The sequence below is a fragment of the Mya arenaria genome, chromosome 14 (genome assembly GCF_026914265.1).
Source record: "Mya arenaria isolate MELC-2E11 chromosome 14, ASM2691426v1".
Lineage (NCBI taxonomy): Eukaryota > Metazoa > Mollusca > Bivalvia > Myida > Myidae > Mya > Mya arenaria.
The window spans coordinates 18,684,157-18,706,778 of NC_069135.1; the positions used below are offsets into that span (position 1 = coordinate 18,684,157).

Consider the following 22,622-nt stretch of genomic DNA (forward strand, 5'->3'; position numbering starts at 1 on the left):
GCTCCTTAACGTCCTTGGTACATCATTAATTTTGATTATAATTTTAAACTTGTTTGTACTCAGGTGAATTCCACGCCGACTTCACTGGTTACCCAGGCGGCGAAGGACCAGGAGCGGGACGAAACATTCATGTGAATGAGTCCGGTGGTTCCGGTGGAGGGCACGGTGGTCGGGGTGGCCGAGGGAAGTCTGGCTACTACTCCGCCTTTGCCTATGATTCTATCTACAATCCATCTGAGATCGGCAGCGGCGGCGGGAATCCACCTCAGGGTGGCGGCGGCCGCGGTGGAGGTCAGTCCATTGGTCACTATAATAATGAAATTGTTTCAATCAAATATTGTATGAAATGGGAATACCAAAGAGCGACACAGATACATTTCAAGTTGAATTATAGTGTTTGACATCCATCCACACGTCTGTATTCGAGGTTTTGAAATCATTTATTTATATCAACAGGTATAATCTACATGTACATTGAGGATGAGCTTAGAGTTGAGGGTCGTCTCCACAGTAACGGAGAAGTCGGAAGTAACAACCAGGCTGGCGGTGGGGCTGGCGGCTCACTTTACCTGAATGTCAATCATCTTGATGGAACTGGATTCATTGAGACTACTGGTGGAGATGGTAATTCATTATTTTGTTTGTAAAGCAGTTTGATTGACTTTATAGTGCTTACCATTTAAAGTTCGGCTCAGTTATCTTCTTCTTCTTCTTCTTCTTCTTCTTCTTCTTCTTCTTCTTCTTCTTCTTCTTCTTCTTCTTCAATATAAATAATATATATGAGTGTCTATGACCGGTACTTACATATGTTAAATTGTTCAACAGGTGGCACTAATGGCGGTGGTGGTGGTGGTGGCAGGATCGCTATATACCACACAATAGAGAACCACTTCACCGGCGAGTACTTGATCTATGGCGGCAAAGGTCCTTACCAGTTTGGCGGAGCCGGCACTGTCTATATAGAGGACAATAGCGTCTCCCCTGCCTACAGACATCTTCGTACAGATAATGGCGGCCGAACGGAGAGCAACCGGATATACGAGGTGGAACGGTTGAATCTGACTGGGAAGTACTTCTCCACAAAAGGGTGGCCAGATACATATTTCCAGACGTATAGCGGCATTAACGTTACGTCAGATGTTCGCCCAGGAACCTATTATGCCTACCAATCATCAAGCTATGGCTACCTGTACCACACAGTATGGCCGCTTAGCCACATGTTCAGCGACAAGAAAGCGAATGTTGACAAATGGTTCATGGCCCAAGGACAGGAGGCGACCTTGACATTTGACCTTCCTTTTAAGACTTACGTGGAATACATTATGATTTACCCATACTGCAACACGAACTACGCCAAAACTGCGCCGTAAGTAGAAAAATCAATTACTGATTCAACACGGTTTTATTAGGTATATATCAATACATATTTTAAACTCAAACTCCCTTCTTCTTACCAGATTTCGTTTGAATTTATTTCGTGTGAGAATGGTCATTCATAACATTTTCCTTCCCGTCTAATAGGAAGGCACAGGACTGGGGCTCACTGGTGACATACTATGCGGCGTCCACATCCCTAGAGGGCGGAGCGTCCATGAACCGCACGGACGGGTTCATGACCACGGATTACTGCCAGACACAGACTGAGGAGGGGCAGTATGGCATCGTCGAAATCAAGGACAATGTAGACCAGGTGGGTACAATGAATGGCTCAGTTTATTTTCTAGCATACAGTTGGTATATGTAGTTTCTAAACATTCCTTTCGTCGGCGATGACATTGTCTTTTTAATGTCAATTTACGAATCCTTGAACAATTTTAGAACAAATCGTTCATAAGATGGCTCCAATGTGTTTATCAAGTGAAAAAGGAAAACACACACAAACAATTTAATGGAACATGTACTCCGGGTTTTAACAATTTACCACTACAGAGAAATAAGAAGACACAAATCTTACTTCACTATTGCAGATCATTGTAAGCCTTAAGGCTACCGGAAGTTATGTTGCCCTTAGCGAGGTTGAGATCTACATACGTGAAGACCCGACAGCCACCTCCCAGACGCCTTACAGTATCGAGAACGGTACCAGCTACATTATGCCCGAGGGAGATGTGAAGGACTTCGAGTTTGATAAGGTAGATGATCAGGTTTTGTTTATAATATTGGCATTGTTTCGTATACAAAAGTGTGTAGGAACACCAATGAACATTAAGGAACTGTTTGTGTACAAAAAGCCAGAACACGGTTTTCGAAAAACTTGGAGTTAAATATACTTACCCTATTCATATTTCTAACATAAACAAGCATTTATGACACATTTTACACTTATTGCAGCTTGACATCCTTGGTGGAGCTTCCTTGAATCTGGATGGTGAGGACATGACCTTGACTGCCCACGTTATTGAGGGTGACGACACCGGGCGAGTGACCGCCCGACGCACCCAGCAGTATGAGAACACTCAAGCCCGTGTCCTACAGACCATTGGTATCCTCTCACAACGAGAATCTACCGTTAACCTACCACCGGAGCTCGACTGCAGGGGCATTGACATGTACATCAAAGGTTAGTGTTTTATAAGAAGTAGATCTTTGCCCTTGTAATATTTTAATCCTCTCCCTTTTAAAAAAGGAGATAAAGATTTGCAAATGTGGGTCGGTCGGTGGGTAGACCAGATTTTTTCCGCCCAATAACTCGAGACCGGTTTGACCTAAGAACCCGGTACTTATGCGGTAGGTTGCCTTTGACCAATAGATGACTCCTGTAGTTTTACCTAAGAACCGGGTACTTATGCGGTAGGTTGCCTTTGACCAGTAAATGACTCCTGTAGTTTGACCTAAGAACCCGGTACTTATGCGGTAGGTTGCCTTTGACCAGTAGATGACTCCTGTAGTTTTTAGGACAAAAAATCAAAGTTCAAGGCAAGCTTAACGACTAAATAACGGTTGTGGCCATGAGACTACAGTGGAACGTTGACTTTGACTAATAGATTACCCTTATTATTTTTGAGTTGGTCAAAAATCTTTAAAAAAACATTGTCAGCCCAATATCTCGAGAACAGTTTGATCCAGAATCGTGGACATTGAGTGTTAAGTTACCGTTGTCCAATAGGTAACCCCTATTGCTTTTCAACTATCTTAGAAAACCTTTCCCCGCATTCTACCTCAAGAACAGTTTGACATAGGATCATGAAACTTGGTGTTGCGTTGCCGTTGTCCAGTACATAACCACTTTTATTTGCTTTTAGGCTTGGAAAAACTTTGTCTGCATAATAACTCGTGATTGGTCTGACCTATGAACATGCAAATGTAGTGACAGATTGTCACTGACCACTAAATGGCCCCTATTGATTTGCCATTAATAGTCCAAAGGTCACGGTCACAGTAAACTGTATTTTGCAATATTTGTATGCACTATTACCCGAGAACCATTACATTTTAGTCGAAGGTCGCCTTTGACCAGCTGATGACAAATATTGTGTATGATTGATCAGATTCTGTATATCAGTGGTCAAGGGCACTAACAACAGTGATTTGAAAACATTTTCTTTAAAATAACCCAAGAAATGCATGACTTTAAAACACGAGTCTTCAGTGGTAGTGATAGGGCGGGTTTTCAATTGATAAAGGGCCATAGTAAGTAGTCTGATGAATGTTTTGACCAACATTTAAAGTTTGAAATGTGAGTCTTCGCCTTAAAAAAACATTTTGAAACCATTTAATGTCACTGCATTTGATTTTAGAAACTGTTATTCAATCGTCCGCATGTTTCTGACAAAGTGGGGCTAGATGGCATTCTGTTTGATAAATATCTCTTGTGCTGTATTCATTTTGTACACACATGTTATCTTCCATTTAATAGCTTAAAACAAAACGCATTTCATTCATATTTAGGTCACTTCCGGTCCATGGAGAACATCACAGTGAATGCGCGTTGTAATCTGACGATCGACCACCACGAGCAGACGACAAATATCATAGACAGCCTGGACATCAAGACGTTCGGTTCCGTGAATGTGTTTACAGAGGATGAGGTCCTCACCACACTGCAGGGAACCAGCCTTACTGTCAGATCCGGGGCCAGGGTAACTAAGTTTTTTAAACTACTATAAATGCAGCAACATGTATCCACGTTTTTCGTCATAACATTTATAGAGCTTAGGTCCTTAATTTTTCAAAATTGGACGACGTTTGAACAGCCTTCTGCCAATAAAACGAAAATTTCATTGTATTTACAGCTGACGTCAAACGACCTAAAACTTGACTATTTCAACGTCACCATTGAGCCTTATGGTCTACTGTCCGTCACAGCGGGGTGCCCTTACAACCTGCAGCACGAAGGTATGTTGTTAGGAACCTTATTATGCCCCCACAAAGTGGCGGCATATAGGGTTGCCCTTGTCCGTACGTACGTCTGTCTGTCTGTACGTACGTACGTCCCGAAGATTGTTTCCGATCTAATTCTTGAAAACCGTTTGTCCAATCCTCACCAAACTTTAAACACATGTTTGTGACCATAATATCTTGATCAAGTTCGATAGTCATGGAAATCGCTTTAGTCATTTAGGAGTTACGGCCCTTTTTTGCCAAAAATACTTCAAAAATATATGTTTCCAATCTAATTCTTGAAAATTATGTGTCCAATCCTCACCAAACTTTACATACATGATTGTGACCATAATATCTTGATCAAGTTCGATAGCCATGGAAATCGCTTTTGTCATTTAGGAGTTACGGCCCTTTATTTGCAAAAAAAGACTTGAAAAATACGTCCCGAAGATTGTTTCCGATCTAATTCTTGAAAACTGTTTGTCCAATCCTCACCAAACTTTTAACACATGTTTGTGACCATAATACCTTGATCAAGTTCGATAGCCATGGAAATCGCTTTAATCATTTAGGAGTTAGGGCCCTTTATTTCCCAACAATACTTAAAAAATATCTTATCCGATCTAATTTTTGAAAAGGATTTGCCCTTGTGCAGATTATCCTGAATAATCATTATGGCTTATTTTCTGTGACAAAAAATCGAAGTGGGGGCATCCGTGTCCTATGGACACATTTCTAGTTTTAAATGATTTGTCATTTAAAGGCTGTGCCATTAATAAATATAGAAAAAATACAAAAAAAATAAAGAGAACTATCTTTTAAATTGCCTTAATACACTTTTGAGTTATTATCAAGAAACACCAAATTGGAATGTAGCGTTGATATCTGCATTACCGAGCTCTTTGGTAAACTGGTAAATTCCAACACATTTTAGATTGAAAATTTGTTTCTTCGAATCCATTCAAGTACAGTTAATAAAAAAATAAGCCTTCATAATGTATTTCATTTACATAGATAAATAAATTAAAACTTAAAATAAATTGATTCAGTACTAAATGGTTTGCAGGTGTTGGTGCTGGGCATGGAAATGTCGGCGGGAGTTCTGGTGGAGGCCATGGTGGTAACGGTGGTGGTGGACAGGCGGAAGCTTATGCCGGCGGTGCCCATGACTCCTTCCTCTACCCGACCAAGTTTGGTAACAATGGAGGACATGCCCTGTTCCCTCATAGAGCTGGAGTAGGTGGCGGAAGGCTCTACCTCCGAGTTAACCACACGCTGACAGTCGACGGCTTCTTGGTTGCGCTTGGTGGCAACTGGCGATCTGTCGGCTCTGGAGGTGGCAGCGGAGGTAGTATACACATTGAAACCTACACCATAGACGGTAGTGGCGAAATTGACGCTTCTGGTGGCACCGGATACAGTGGTAGCTGGGCTCCCCATGGAGGAGGTGGTGGTGGAGGTCGCGTTGCTCTCTACTACATGTACAACTTCTACGTTGGCGACTTTATCAACCATGGAGGTGCAGGAGGCAGCCAGTCGGAGGCCGGTGGCCCTGGAACGGTTTACATCCACCACCTACCGGACATGGTGGACGGACAGCCTCCAGCAGGTTTCGTTGACAACAGGACCCTCTACCTAAACAACAAGGGCTACGAGCCCAAAGATCCATACCGTAACCTGACAGACACCTACCCAGACTATCCGGCAGCCAGCGGGGTGGCCTGGATATGGCCCGGGGAATACCCGCCACTGGTCAATGTCTTTAGCACATCAGTGGACCCAGAGAGTGACATCACGCTTGAATATATAAAGGTACGGAGAAATTTGAAAATTAATTATCTGTTTTGTAATCAACGTATATGCTCAACGTCACTTAGCGTTATTAACGCCGCTTGTTCGGTCGTAACACTGGTTAGCATGCTGATCGTTTGACGTTAAAGCATACAGCGTAAAAATTTCAAAATCAACAGTGTTAAAACAACGTCTTATTTCAGTCCTTATTTTAACTTGTTGCAAATCAACGTCGATCATCCTTGTGTTGATACTCATATTTCGAAATATAAATCCGTGCACTTGTATACACTTGTTTGTCCTGTACGTTTAGTTGTACGAGAAGGCCCAGGTCGCAATGGTACGGCCGACCTACACCGATCTTGTGGACGTTCAGGTGGGCTACACCGAGGGCGACCGGACCGGACACCTCCATATTGGCTACAACCAGAAACTCTTCATTGGTTCGTATATAAGGCTATGTTTCAAGTCAAATATATACGGCTGAAAGCCGATGCGCAAATAACTAGCTAGACTTTCCATTAAAACAGCGTTGGCAAGCTGGAAGGAGTTGGAGTGATAATAGTTTTGGAGTATCATTACACTCCATTACCACATAAAATATAAATGATTTTGAGTTGCTTTTATCATACCATGTGTCTAATGTTTCGCAGGTACGGGTCAGTTACCCATGCACGTGTCCCTGTACCACGGCAGTACGACAACGCTACAGGGCGAACTCCGCGTGGCCGGCGTCAACGTCATGATTGAGGGCATGGTAGCTGGTGTGGAAAACATGACCATTGTTGACGGAGGTCAGTATTGTCTGTAGGGTTGATCAAGGCATGCTAATTAACAGTTGGCGATGCTTGTTTTCTAATCACATCAATATTACTATTATTCGTTGATACTCATATTTTGCCTGTAAAATGCATTTAGTTTGACAAGGTCCCATATGTTGAAAGAGATATAAACAAAACCAGATCGCTTTAATGTAAAGCTCAAAATTACACCGAAAAAGCTACCAACATTGGATATATGAATAGGCCTTCCCTGGCTTATTTTCTTGCATTCAGTCATAGTTAAAAAAAAGCTTAATGATGATTCCTCATGTTCTTTTTTCCTCAGGCACACTGAAAGTGAATTACATGATGGACCTGAACTTCCAGCGTATCGACGACATCCGGTTCACGGCGTTCTCAATCCGGAACCGAGGATCCATGGTGATGAACAATGGGGAGTTCCAGCACCAAATGTTCGGCACCAGCATGCAGGTAGAGAACTGGGCCCTTATAGGGCTTAAGATTAAACATATGTATTTAAGCTTAATTATAATACCAGCTTTAACTTTATATTATCAACTCTGGAGTCTGCTCCTGGATAGAAACGAGCACTGGTGTCCTTTTTGAGAGGCCAAGAAAAAACCCATTGTGGGGCTAGAACCAACAACTTCTTTGGTGAAAGGCCGACAACTTAAACCCTAGACAACTCTCCTCCTGCTAGGCATTTGTGGTATTACATATGAACATCCGTACAGGCTGTGTTGTTAGCTGTACTATCATGTTTCTTTTAATCGAACGTGAAGATTTAACCAAGATTTTAACACCATCAATCCTTTTTATGACGAATTTAAACAGATTTTATACCATACCATATGTCATATTTGAGCATCTGGTATTTTTAGGTATTCCCTGGAGGATCTTTCGAAGCCAAGCACCTGTACGTCGAAGTGACATCACTGTACGTTGATGTCATGGGCACGTTCCGAGCCGACGGCACTGGATTCTGTGATATGGGTATGTACTACTGTACTTTTGCATGCGTTCATAAGGCAAGAATTGAAAAGTTAATCTTTGTGAACGTAAACATTGTGTTATAAAGAGGGTCTAAAACAAGCTTTGGGAGCCCTTGCATATTGGACTGATTGTTTAATAAAATAATTCACTTGTTCTCAGAGGGCCCCGGTGCTGGCACTACATACATGGGTGACGGGCAAGAGTACGGGACAGGAGCCAGTCACGGTGGTGAGGCAGGGGCAGGTAACTCCAGCATGGTGACACCGAGTGCGTACGGCAACTTCATCTATCCTGATCAGTTTGGAAGCGCAGGTGGAGATGGCGGCTCGACGAAAGGTACATATTTTTAAACTAATTGAATATATTCAAAACTTGTTAAACCAATATGAGGTCATTAACGGATCAAAAAGGACCTTTATGATGTACATGTTGGACAGTTTCATGAAAATAGTTCAGCCTTAATTCGGTTTAGGGGTTATTATTGAAACCTTTAAATGTTCTTGATACAAGTGTCAGTAAAGCGCTTTGTATATGTCTAGACATAGAATAATATGAAATATTTGTGTTCATTTTTTGACAACAGGTGGCTGCGGAGGCGGTATCCTGATCCTGAACGCCAGTAGCATTTTGAAGGTCGACGGCGTCCTGTCTGCTAATGGAGACGATGGTGGCTCCACTGCTGGTGGCGGCGCAGGCGGCAGTATCTACATCGTTACTGACGACTTCGACGGTGCTGGTAGCATAGAGGTATAAACTTATATGATCCTCATTATTTCAAGATTGATCAGATTATTTTATTTGCAACGTTGGCTATAGTATTCAAATAAATACAACAATAAAATGAAGATTGCATGTGTAATGACCCTGAAAACGATATGTTTGTTATACATATAAATTTAAAACAACTATTATCTCGGTACCAGGTTAAAGGAGGCAGCGGGTACAACGGCGGTGCAGGCGGTCGTATGAGCACCAAATATGGCTACTCCAACTTCATTGGTTCCTTCTTCTCTGATGGCGGGGAGGCCTCTGGTGGAGAGAACGGGGCTGCTGGTACCGTGTTCACCAAGGATACGTCGACCGATGGCAAGAAGACGCTCAAAGTCTACAACAGGGAGGGAGAAGGGGTATGACGTCATATATGTTGCATCAACATTCATTATTGTACAGCATCATAGGCGTCTCTTTTATATTCCATTTGCCGGCTTATAACAGAATAACATTGTTTCAGATTTTCTGTTTATAGGATAGAAAAAACAACATATTTTACTAAACATTGTGCTAAGCATTGTGTCATTTTATTGCTTGTTCCCAAAGAACCGGCGTACCCGTATCTCCATCCCTGAGTCAAAGACGGAGGATCATGATATTGACACGCTTGACCTTGGTGACTACGCCCAGGTCGGTCTCCTAGCAACCGATAACGAGGGCAAGCCCACCATCGGTCGCCGGGATCTCTACCTACAGGTAATTTCTCAGATATTACATTTTGATCCGATTATTGTGAACTTTCAAATAAGCTGGTACTGCCAAGGCTCCATTTAAATTTGATGCATAGTGACCCTTTACAATGTTGGTATCATTTGTGGGGGTATTACTGGCTGATTACTATCAGGCTAAATAAATGACCAAAAGTAGATAGAGTTACTAAGGTTTGTATGTTTGCCCTTGATATGGCCAATATTGCGGTCGTAGAATGCCAAAAATATTGTTTGTGATAAAAAATCCGACATTTTTACAGGTTATTTTTTACAATCCCTTCTATCATCAGACATACACAATTCACTTATTTTCATCATAGAAGTCCTTCAGTTGATATTGACGACGTGCATTTAGTTCTTACATGACTTAAAAGGAAAACAATTTTGGGAAGCCCACCAAATGATAGCTGCAGTGGCATTAAATACCAGACTTAGTTTTGTTTCATAGTACATTCAAGTAAGCTTGAATCTGTGTTATGTTTTCAGCTTGTTGAGGGTGACTACACAGCCACAATCCATGTAGAAGAAGGAATGTTTCTTAACATTGACTTCCAGAACTCTGCTGTCCTCTCATTCAGCATAGCCGTCTACCCTGTAAGTAAAAAGTGATTTAAACGAAAGATTGACCAGTTTATTCTTTTATAGCATATGGCTTTTCACTGTTAAAATTAAATACTAATTTAAAAACCATTGTCTTCCACTTAATTTCCAGGACTCTCAGGTAAACCTGCCATCGGACACATACCTGAAGGACGTCACGGTGTCCGACTACGGCGGAACCATCCTGGGGCTTGAGACGTTCAATATCTCCCGGGGAGGTGCCGTACATGTGTACCCTCCAGAGGCTTCCAACCCCCACTTCAAGGTTATTTCTTTATTTAAATTCCAAGCACATGTGACTGGTTTTGACTTTGAGATACTTGTCATACTTTATGGGTTTTTTTTTTCAATACAATGCTGGCCTCAACATATTCACTTCAAAGTCTTCGATCATGCACTTCAAGGTAAATATAGTGGACCGGGATTGAAAAGCGGCCATTTATTTTGTAAATACCAAAAAAAAACCATGCCATTTCTCCAACTACCAGAAACGAGAAATCGAAAATACACTATGTGGCATACAATAACATCAATTGAATGTTCAGACATTTTGTTAACATATCTCCTTCACTCTCACAGGAGATTGTGTATGACCTGAACACCATCAGTATCCTTGATGGCGGATCGTTCACGTATCACGGCACAGCAGAGAATAATGACGTCCTCACCGTCAACTTGGCTGGCGACCTTATGATCCGGGGCGGCGGCGTCATGACCGTCAATAAAATGATTCTCAATGGTGAGTAAGATCCCCATTGGCGTAGCTTAAAACACTGTGATAAACAGCAATTTTTTCTCTAAATGTATAGTCTGACTTCCTAGTATATTTATAGTTTTGGAATAGGAAATATATTGTGACAGGATATAAGATTTTGGTGTTTGTTTTATAGATAAAGATGTATGACAAGGTGTTTGGTTCATTAATAATTTGTTACAGCAATCAACATAACCGTCGAGTCTGAAGGCATCCTCAGCGCCTCTTCCGGTGGGTTCCTGCCGGGAGGTGGAGATGGAGCCGGTGTTGGCTCGGCTGACGGCAGTTCAGGTGGCTCACATGGTGGACTGGGCGGTATGGGATCTGATACTGCCTATGCCGGACTTGCGCATGGTAGCACTCACACTCCAAAAGCATACGGCAGCGGCGGCGGCACTGCCGAAAGTGCCACTATAGGTCGTGGTGGCGGTGTGCTGGAGATGGTAGCAACCGGATTCACAGAAGTGGATGGAACAATCAGGGCAGACGGAGAGGATGCTACAGGGAAAGCGACAGGTGGTGGTGCCGGAGGCTCTGTCTATCTTAGAACCGGGCATTATGCCGGTAAGTCAAATTATATTGCTCACAGAAACATTCGTTATTTTTTCTACAATACCTATTCAGACCTTCTATACTTTCTATAGTGTATATAATAGTTACATACAAACATTTACTTGCATACTTCCAGGTACTGGTCTGATGTCGGCAAGAGGTGGAGCGGGCTCCTGCGTGCCGGGTTGCACCAAGTGTGACTCAGAGCGTCGTTGTTTGCAGTGTCTGGGTGGATACACATGGGATGCATATGTCTGCAAGAACGCTTACTATTCCACTGCTGTATGAACGGATTATTTTGTTTTCAGTTTACTACTTTTATAATATAATAAACTTCCTAGAAATAAATGGCAGTCATATTTTGTCTGTTAACATTAGGTCTTACCGTATACATATTTCCTTGTTTGGAAAACACATTGTTACCGTAACCTGCCTTTGACAGGTTGCTGGTGGTGGTGGCGGTGGTGGTCGTATCGCTGTCTGGATTGACAACTCGACAAACGACTTTCGGGGAGATTTCCAGACGTATGGTGGCAAGGGATTCACCGAGAGTGGTGGCTCCGGAACCGTCTACGTCAATGCTAATAACGATGAAGGCGTCGTGGAAGCCACGCTTACCATTGATAACCGGAACTCTGTCCCGAACAACGTTTATATCGATGACAAGCTGGAAGACAGCTGTCGGACTTACGTCATCACTTCATCAGACGATGATGCGGACGATATGACATTTGATCACGTGTACGTCAATGGCGACGGCCACCTTGCGTTCCGTAAGACATCCTCGGACAGCGTTGACGTCACAATCAACAACCTGCATGGAGACTTAAGTGGCATGGTGCATACATCTGTAGACCAGAAGGTGCAGATTGTGGACAGTGACAGCCCAATACCAGCATCGTTCAGGGTGTATGATACTGCGACCATTCAGCTGCCGGCCGGTAGGTTTCAACCATGTATTTCGCGCCTGTGAGGGTATATTTCATAATGAATTTAAAAACTAAACACAATAAAACAAACTATTACAATGTTTTACCACTCCATTTATAAATATATTAATTGAAAACTATAACTGAAGTAATATTTTTGTTGCAGAGTTATACTTTAAAGACCTCAAGTACACAGACATTTACATTGATGGACAGATTGATGGCGTCCAAAACCTAAGTTTGGGACAGGGTGTCAACTTTGTCATCGGCGAAAATGTAGGCGAATTGTTATACGTTTTGATAATGATAAGCATATGTTTACGTTATTCAAGTTCTTGTTTAAAAAACCCATTACTGCTGTATAACACTGACTCAAATATAAGGTGCCAACCATTATTTGCAATATTGAGTACATAAGTATGCGTCTATCTTGTAAGTACAAGCAGCAACAACGAATGCAATAACTAAATCAAATAATGAATGAGTTAACTGTGTATATTTGTCCAGGGTTTCACGAGTGGCTACGAGAAGCTTACGTTCGCGTTTGAAAACGTGGAAGTGTTTGCTGACGGAAAAATTTCCTCGCCATCTGTGGAGGAGTTCTCCCCGTCGCTCATCCTTGAGGTCGCTAACGAAATCAGACTGCATGCTGGAGCTGTCATTGAGGTAAATGCTTTTGTGTTAGTTTCTTGTTATGTTCAAAATTGAACAGACAGTTAGGTTAAATGTTTTATAAATTATGTTGATATTTATTTTTCTTGTACATTTATTTCTGCAGGCCCCCTGGGTGAAGATAGACGCGACAGGCGGAACAATCCAGATCGACGCCGCCAGTAAGATCAATGCCAGCTACTCTGCCCCACAGACCCTCGACCAAGACGGCGTTTCCACGCTGGCAGGCGGTGGTTCGGGAGGCGGCAGTGGTGCGGCCGGTGGACAGGGCTCCTTCCAGAACTATGTTGGACCGCCACCTGACTACGGCTCACTGTATGAGCCCACTCAATATGGTGGTAATGGCGGCGATGGTGGTGGATCTTCTTCTGATCTGAGATGCACTTTCTCTCCAAAACAGAGCGGTGGCAAAGGAGGTATATACTGAATGCAATTAATGATATGTTACATGCAGCTGACTGAATGACTATGTATAATTACATAATCGGGCACGTTATTGTTCGTCGTGGTGTTTCTTGTAAATAAATTGATTGCATAATATGTTAATGAGTTTACTTCATATTCGTGGTTACTCTGTTAAGGTGGTGTGATTGAGTTGGCGGCAGACAACTTTCTGTTTGACGGGGAGCTGCGAGTTAGCGGCGGTGACGCGCTTGGCCCCAGGGGAGGAGGAGGTGCCGGAGGCAGTGTCTTTGTTAACGTATGTTGAATTAATTTTTTTAGCCATTTCAAAAGACAATACTTTAATTCATAGTATTGTTAAGTAACTTCTTACTAAATAATGCATTTTTGGAAAATATTAATTACTGATAACAAGATTGTAACCGTGTCTTTAATTGCTGAAATCGCAAAAATATTAAATGATTGGTGAATGCTAAAAGATTTGCTGTGGTCTACTATCGTCTCATAAGGTAGAAATAACGTGTTTCATGCACATTTCTTTAAAATTAAACTGGTTATCCCTCATAAGACCCTTTGTTTTCGACATTTATTCATATTTTTTGATATATTAAAAAAATGTATCAATAGTGGTAAATCTTATTTGTGATTAAGAGTGCATCTTTCAACTAAAGGCGGATGCAATGATGTCATAGACATTTAGATACAAATACAGGTTAAGCTACTACTCGTAAAAGTTATTGTCGAAATGCCTATGCTTTGAATCCAGCTTGTGCCACATTATATTTATATTTATTTGTTTTAATCTAGGTGTTAACTCTTTCCGGAGATGGAATCATATATGCACAGGGCGGCTCAATTGGTGACTCATTTGATCCCTCCGCCGTCGTCGCAGCCACTCCAGCATCTCCCACAGCAGCGCCATTAAATGGTAATTGTTTTATGCAGTCGGTAGATAGGATGTTATTATTGGACTTCTGACAAACTGTTTGAAAAAGATAATAAGCCTGATGCTTATATACATTATATACTTAAGTACATTCATTGTTTTAATCAAAGTTTGTAAGCTTTCATGGTCTTTATTCTTCTGTAAGGACAATACTTTGTCATGTTTGTATTTTAACCGTGTAGGTTCAGACTCAAACTGTCAGGGCGGCGGTGGAGCCGGTGGACGTGTCGCCCTCCGCTTCAACGACGATTCTGCCTTCAGCGGCACCGTTAAGGCATACGGAGGGCGTGGGTATGAATGTGGCGGCGCCGGAACCTACCTGCGTGTTGACGTTGACGATGACGTGAAGAAGTTGTTTGTGGACAATGAGAACGTGTGTACGCCTCTGGACGCTCGCGTGGATTGGGAAAAACTCACAGAGACGCACAAAGGCCAGCTTAGCTTCCACACATGGCTGTTTGATGAAGGAGATGATCATGAGCACGTCTTTGATGTAAGCAGGTCTTCACTTTCATTTGAGATGACTTTCTTTAAAAAAAACGTGAAATGCATTATTGCCATAACATTTTAAATTATGAGATTAGGCTTGCAATACATCAAACAAGAATTGTTTTCTTTTACAGGAAGTGACTCTTAGTGGACAGGCCCAGTTGGCCCTCTATAGAATAACCGAACAAGCTTACACACAGACAGTCACTGTTAAAAAGTCCATTGGTGATAAAACAGGAGTATGGCACGTTGGTGAGTAAGAATGAGTTGAGATAAAATTTAAGCTTCACTTCTAGTCGAGTTTTTTAGCGATTTTCATTTGAACTTATGGTTAAAAACTTAAGACTTAAGTTCATACTTTGCAATCAGGTATGTTAAGATTTTTTTTTGTACGATAATGAAAAATTGATATAAAGAACAAAATAATAAACTTAGATAAATTGATCTTGTTTTGGGTCACTTATGTTTTTTAAAGCATTAGTATTCACCAGACAAAGCTCTTTCTAATAAGAATAATAAGTTAACATTAACAATGGTTGGATGATATGATAAGATCACCCGTTCATCGGATAACTTGAATTGCGCATATATGTTTCTAGCATTTTTACGTGTTTTTTGTCAGGCCCATACCAGCAAATTTCGACCAGCCTTCCCGCGGACAGCCCTGAGCTTCAGTTTGGTATATTCGTATACGATCTTGGAACCATGCTGGCTGAGCAGACCCTTACAGTGAAGGGAATTACAATAGAGAACGAGGGCGCTCTCAGCGGCGTGGAACACCTCGTCATTGGACCTAATGGCGTCATCATTCTTAGGTATTTTTTTATATAAATGTATAGTTCTCTGCATGTTTTACCGGTCATCTTAATATCACCAGGATATAAGTTTTATAGCATTGTTAATCACAGAATTTCTTCGAATGTGATGCTTGGTTTAATTCAAAAGTTAACAATTTAATTCGATCTTCTAATTACGTGTTTATGGATAAATCAGGAAACAGTTGAACACCGTTAATCCGAAATCGTAGGGACCCAAAACTTTATTTCGAAATAGTGATTTTTTCGGATTAACAATTTTCAGAAACTTGTATGTGTATTTTTCTATTACTTAAGTATAATTATCGTATACTTAAACTGCATGCCAACTCTACCGTTCAATTATTTCAGACCAGACACTTCAGCCTCTGTTCCCGAGATCAGTTTCATCAGTGTGACGGTGAAGGGAGGCGGGACCCTGAAGATCGAGACAGAGGGGCGGGGCATGAAGCTTGTGGGGACGGACTTCACGGTGGAGAGCGGGGGAAGGGTGGAGGCGGATAACCTGGTGGTGTCCGCCAACTCCCTCACTGTGGAGGACTCCGCGTATATCTCTGCTGATGAACAGGTAACATTGTCTTCCATAGTCATATAGCTTTTTATCGAGAAGCTAATGAAGTTGTAAAAATTTGGCACGTGGATAAACCAAATAAAATAAATACCATACAAATGACATTACTTAAACGGCTATATCTCTTTTATAAAGGTAAAGTTTGATTAGGATGTCAATTATGTACTCACTTTGTTTAATAATACATCATCCAACATACAGGCTGTACACGAGGATGGGGGCTTGGGTAAAGGTGAGGGTGGTCGCGGCGCTGGTCACGGTGGTCAGGGCGGACAATCAACAAACACTACCGCCTCTTATGGCGGAGGCTTGTACTACGGTGACGTTGTTGCCCCAATTGAACCCGGAAGTAATGGTATTTACACGGACATGATCACAACTGAAGAATCTATTGGAGGAGGCGTCCTCAAGTTTGACATCACAGACACTGCCTATGTTGATGGTGAGGAAAACATTATGTAACACATGTAGATGTAGGCTTTGTATGGACTAATTGTTGCAATACTGCCACTCTCGTGCACTGTCCCACACACCTGGAACTCGTTAATTCATCATGCAGTCTAGTTGTGCTTTCGGAATGAGTACTCTTGGTTCTAGCATTCTAAATTACACTTCACATTTCCAGGCATAATCAGCTGCAATGGTCAGAAAGGTTCCTCAACAGTCGGAGGTGCCAGCGGTGGCAGTATCATCCTAAACACCGTTAACTTCAATGGCAAAGGCAAAATCACCGCTAACGGTGGTGCAGGTGCGTTATGATTGCAAGTTTTTTACAATTATATGAGCTATATTCATGCAACATTAGCGTGGTCAAATAACTTTCTGCAATTCTGTATGTAGATAACAAAACTGTGTTAGGTGTATCTGTGGTCTAATGGTTTAGGTGTCCGCCTCTCACCAGAGGTTGTGGGTTTAATCTCCATCAGGGGTAGTTTCTAATGGCCTCTCAAAATGGACACAGTACCGTTTTTGCCCAAGATTCGGAATCCAGAGTGATTTTATAAGCTATTTGCCTTCGTCACCATTGAGCTTAAAAATGTTTATTATGAAAATTCTTTAAATTACTAGCTACGTCCACGACGGGTGGTGGCGCGGGCGGCCGTATCGCCATAACCTACACTACCTCCTCCGAGTACACGGGCATGTGGACGGCATATGGAGGCCAGTCTAGCCACTCTACCGGCGGCGCGGGTACTGTGTACGTGGGAGCCATCAGCAAGAAGCTGCTGTATGTGGATAACAAGGAGCCTTATTCTGTTCCTGTAAGTTGTGACGTATATGATTATTATCTATTATTTGTCATTAGTGGAAACATAGTTCTAGTCAATACTTTACCGAAAAATAAGTTTTGTTGAACTGTTTAACTGCAATCGTTATTTGAAGTTATTATTTTAAACATGCATATTTATTGTTTATACATTGAATTATTTAAGTCCTCCATCGACCAATATGATGTGTCTGGTATCGCGGACATGGACTATGGACGCACATGGATCACATTCCCCACTTCTGGTTCCATGGTTGTTGACAAGCTCTATCTGTTCAACGGAGCGCACCTGGCCCTCGAGCCGGCAGCCAACCCGGCTAGCGCGGACTATAAATTTGAAACAGAGGGTTTCTATGGCAAGGACTTTGGCAATGACGCGAATAACCTCGGAACTATCCATGTGGGACCGTATCAAACATTCACTGTCAGGTAATGCAATGTTGGAGGATATGAACATGTAATTGCATCAATAAAAGCATGCTTAAGTGCTCAATATATTTAACGTCTGCATTTCCAGAATGCTTGCAAATTGTTACTTATGTTGTTTTTTTCTTTTCTTTTTGGATCCATTTCCAATGACCCGTTATGAATATTTCGATAAGAAATCGGAGTACATTAAGACAATAAACATTTAAAAATCCAATTTGTTTCAAAACGCTTTTTTGTGCGTGTGTTTTATCTTAACTAACGTTTAAATCTATATTTCTCCATGTGGAAGTAGCTTTTGGTACATCTGATAAGTGATCTTTATTTAAAAGTCAACAACCAAATCGCTATTTTACACCTCCAGGGCGATTGACCTGTATTTCCCGGCTCATGCCGAGGTGTACGAGAGCGGCTTGCTTTCCATGCCGTCCAAGGTGAAGTGGTTCAACTCCCAGAGCAACGTGCACGGAACCATCGGGGGCGTCACCGAACTCACACTCGTCCGATCCACCCTCAACCTCATGGCTACCAGTAAAACGCTGGTAAGTAGTTTGCCATTCCTTGTCTATGCTGCTGCTAACGCCATCATAAGCTTCAATGACAATATAAGTAGGAATGTTCACGAGCAGGATTAAATATTGATAATCATTGTATTCTCATTTTGGTGTGTGTTATTTTCATAATGTTTTAAACTGCATAATGGCGTTTGGACATCAACTATTCAAAGTTTTTGCAATTTATTTTGTCTGTTCATATGGTCACTTTCATGATAGAAATACAGTAAAACTGCAATCGCTCGAGGTCGCCGGGGACCGAGTCTAAACCTCGAGGGAACCGATGTTTCGAACGACCCGATTTTCAATTCTCCAGTCGAATGACCGCTTGTTCGAACTACCGCAGTTTTACTGTATAACAGTTTGAGAAAAATAATTATGATCAAGGCAGAGCAATCTTGTTAGCTTTGCTTAAGATAGAGTTATCCGCCCTTCATTCTTTGGTGCTCTATTCATTATTTTGTTTTAATCTGGAGCGGACGTTCGTTCAGCCGAAAAGGTTATGGAAAAAAGTAAATCGAGTCTATGATTTTTCGTGTATATTTTAGGGCAGCTCATTCGACGCTAGGTTCACAATATCCACATTGAACATCATGGCTGACGGTGTTCTGAACATGACGGAGGATATCCAGTACCACATGATTCTCTCAAACCTTAACATTGCGCCCTCTGGACGCATTGAGGGTTCTGACCTTATCATTGAGACCACTAATGTCAAGGTCGAGGAGGGAGGTGTCATTAATCTCAGTGAAAGGGGAGACATCAAAATGGGTGATGGTATGTGGGCTAAATATTTACAGATTAAAAATAAATCAAACACTGCTAATGAATCGTTATAATATAAAACACATTGCGGAAAAGGATCATGAATATTTGTTAGCATATTATGCATGTGATATATATATAAGCGTGTGTATGAGAATGATGAGAAGAGACACACTGTTTCCTAACCTAGGCTGTTGCATCTTTGATGTTGTTTACTAATATATCGTACTTGCATGGGATCTATTTCATAGCTCAAACTTCGAATGCGTCATCGTTCAAAATTGTCTGTAGCTCAAAAACCACTTAAAATATTAAATTAAAACTTGTTTAACATGTTGCGAGAGACAATAAACATATGCATAGTAAAGACCATGACTTGTAAAAAATATGTTGGAGTTATGTCCCTTGTTTAACTGAAAAGAAAAATGACAATCTTTGGTGTTCATTGTTTAGTACTTTTGTTTGATAATAAACCAATGTCTGTATTGCTAAGCTCGGTCATTCTTCTTCGTGTATAGGCTACCTGCCAAACTATGGCGCCGGACACAGTGGTGAAGGCGGCGGCTACTATAACTCTTCGGCGGCGGTATACAATCGTGGACCGGCATACGGCTACTTCCGGGAGCCCACAACCAAAGGTTCCGGTAGTGACTCTTCATACGGAGGAGGAATTCTCAAGATCGAGGCATCCGGTACTGTTGAAATCGACGGAGAAATCAAAGCAGAGTAAGTTAGTTTGTCCATGATCTATAAGCAGAAATAAACAGTCAATTTAATGTACAAGAAGACTCGATAAATAAGGGATGCCTTATTATTGCTGAACTCTGTTTTAGTGGTGGTAAGGCCGGAACGACGAGTGTGGACGGTGTTTCGGGAAGCTACGGCGGTGCTGCTGGAGGCAGTATCTGGATCACCTGTGAAATCGCGAAAATTAAAGGTGCGTAACATATGCGTAAAAACATCACGCACTAATTTTACTAAGCCACTTAGCATGATCATATGTTTTGGATTAAAAGGTTCCTTTCTTTTGTGTAGTAGTAAATTTCACCCTGCTGTACTTGAATCTTGGGAGATTTTCATGTTAAAAGCTGACATTTAAACCTTTATATATCATTTGACCATTGAATTGATTTAAAATGATTCTTGATAGTTGTTCACATCTATTTTTCGATGACAAATGTCGTAATTTGAAAGCCTTGGCTTTGTTGTCGTTTGCGGGCGTAGTGCAAAATCTTTATACCTAGCCCTAATTCTAATGCGGCCGTTCAGTTTTTTTTTATAAACGAAACTTGGAACACATGTTGTTAAAACAATACGTATATGTATAGCAAAATATACAGCATGGCTTTAATTTGTTCAGTTTTTGTCTTTTGCTTGACAAAAAAATAAACACACATATATACATTGGAGTTGCTGTGTGTCGCTTTTGTTATATGATATTTAAATAAGCTCTTGATTAAATGTTGTGTGAACATCTGCCATGTTATTTAAGGTATCATTCACACAAATGGTGGATCTGCCATGAGTTCCGGGGGCGGTGGAGGCGGCTACATCACTATATCTTTCACTAGTGGCTTTGTGGATGACCGGGACATCACATCCTTTGGAGGTAGTACTCCCAACGGAGAAAACGGGGCTGCCGGTGTTATCTACATAGAAAATAGTGGCGACAGAAAGGTACGGAAAACTTGAACATGTATATGTCAAATAAGTATGTACTCGCTAATTAATCTCATTTCATTTGAGTTTGCATTGTAGTGATTTTGTTTTATCTATATTCCCTCTCTACCATATAGGCAATCATAAAATCAGACAGTAGTACAGACTGTGTGTCCACCCTCGGGGTCCCAACGAACGTGCTCAGCGTGGACCTGGATGAACTACAGGTATGCACTTGTCACAATAATGTGTTAATATTTATATTTATAATGTACTTTCTTATTTCACATTTTATATTGATGCCATTTATTATTATGGCAAACTTTGATTTCATTCTGCTGTAGGTTACTGGCCCGGGAACATCCGGATTCCAGGGAAGAAACTCACTGCCGGCTCTCAGCGCAAATGTTGGCACCATCAAAGGAAACGATGACTCTGTTGTCATAGTAAGCAAGAACGTTGTACTATACTGGGGCACCAGAGTGGGCATTGTCAACTCATTGTCGATTGGAACAAATGTCCATGTCGCGTACGGCGGGAAGATTGATCTACCAAAGACTGTTGTTATTGACAAGGGGTGGTGGCTTGATGTGTGTGGAACAGTTTCTACAAGTACAGACACTTTGACCATACGAGAGAACGGAGAGCTGAAAATGTCTTACCCAGCGTCAGATCTTCAAATCCATTCACTCGTCGTTGACTACCAAGGTGTCATGACAACATCTGCCTATTGTCCAGCTCCGGGATCACTCGTTACCCTAGCACTGACATTCTTCAACAAGACTGCTGAATTTAGTCTTGATACAAGCGCATACTATCTCAGTAAGGGCACACAAGGAACCGTATCTGCAGCTGGAGCCGCCTTGGACGAAGAAAACTGTCCTACTAGTGGAAAACTTACACTTAAAAGGACACAGTATTGTATTGCAAAGCCAGGAACTTCATATTCCTTTACTACATTGACAATAAGCCCTGGTGCGGAAATTCGCCTGAAAGGCAGCGAAACTGGATCTGGAGTTACCACAATTACTGCCTCCAACATCAACATTATGTTCGGTGGATCAATAAACGGCGTAGGTAAAGGGTTCCAGTCAAGCGGAACAGGTGCGGCAACATCAGGTAAAGGAGCTACACATGGCGGCTCTGGTGTGAGTAACACCCTGGCGGTATATGGAAATATTAAATCGCCAACATCATACGGAAGTAACGGCGCTGGAGCTACAACGTCTTCTGGGAGAGGCGGTGGGCAGATTAAGCTTGTTGTGACTAATACACTGACGATTGACGGTACTATTGATGTGAGCTCTGATACTGGTGGCGCCGGAAGTGGTGGCTCCATCTGGGTTCAGGCTAAAACAATCACCGGAGACGGCTACATGAAGGCGGAAGGGAACTTAGGAGGCGGCGGTGGAAGAATTGCTGCTGTTGCCTCTACCACTTACAGCTTTACCGGAACTGCATCAGCAAGAGGTGCAGATGATGCCAGTGGAAACACCGGAAGTTCAGGTGAACTACCATTTTCTTTTAAACGCTAACAATTTTGGTCGGTCGAATAAGCTCCCCTTTTTCTATAAAACACGGGTAGTTTTAACGTTTTTATTATAACATTTACATTCGATCAATCTACTCACATGGCATAACATCCATTCTTTTATTTTAGGTACTGTGTACACAGAGCAACCTGGGTCAAACAACGTGCTCGTTGAAGGCAAGAGTACAGAAAAGACATCAATTAAAAGCAGTCTAGATAGGCTTACCATTGCAAATGGTGCAACTGTTCAGATTGATAGCAGTGTTACTATCGGAGAACTGATTTCTGAAGAAGACAGTGAATCAACTGATGTTTGCATG

The 22,622-nt window shown here is 41.8% G+C and overlaps 1 protein-coding gene across 1 annotated transcript in view; it reads left to right on the forward strand.

Moving 5' to 3' along the window:
• LOC128215890 (uncharacterized) overlaps window positions 1-16,124 on the forward strand; it is a 199,565-nt gene extending 183,441 nt beyond the window's left edge. Inside the window, 32 exon segments of the mRNA XM_052922496.1 lie at window positions 64-291; window positions 457-624; window positions 826-1,366; window positions 1,522-1,690; window positions 1,968-2,132; window positions 2,332-2,560; window positions 3,889-4,079; window positions 4,233-4,335; window positions 5,390-6,135; window positions 6,428-6,557; window positions 6,768-6,908; window positions 7,222-7,367; window positions 7,778-7,889; window positions 8,049-8,225; window positions 8,473-8,636; window positions 8,813-9,016; window positions 9,207-9,356; window positions 9,857-9,964; window positions 10,083-10,235; window positions 10,550-10,709; window positions 10,908-11,288; window positions 11,413-11,558; window positions 11,719-12,217; window positions 12,372-12,481; window positions 12,713-12,871; window positions 12,984-13,293; window positions 13,459-13,577; window positions 14,087-14,207; window positions 14,408-14,718; window positions 14,849-14,966; window positions 15,337-15,529; window positions 15,881-16,124. Coding sequence (XP_052778456.1) covers window positions 64-291; window positions 457-624; window positions 826-1,366; window positions 1,522-1,690; window positions 1,968-2,132; window positions 2,332-2,560; window positions 3,889-4,079; window positions 4,233-4,335; window positions 5,390-6,135; window positions 6,428-6,557; window positions 6,768-6,908; window positions 7,222-7,367; window positions 7,778-7,889; window positions 8,049-8,225; window positions 8,473-8,636; window positions 8,813-9,016; window positions 9,207-9,356; window positions 9,857-9,964; window positions 10,083-10,235; window positions 10,550-10,709; window positions 10,908-11,288; window positions 11,413-11,558; window positions 11,719-12,217; window positions 12,372-12,481; window positions 12,713-12,871; window positions 12,984-13,293; window positions 13,459-13,577; window positions 14,087-14,207; window positions 14,408-14,718; window positions 14,849-14,966; window positions 15,337-15,529; window positions 15,881-16,124 — 6,896 coding nt within the window.
• Window positions 16,125-22,622: the final 6,498 nt, after the last annotated feature.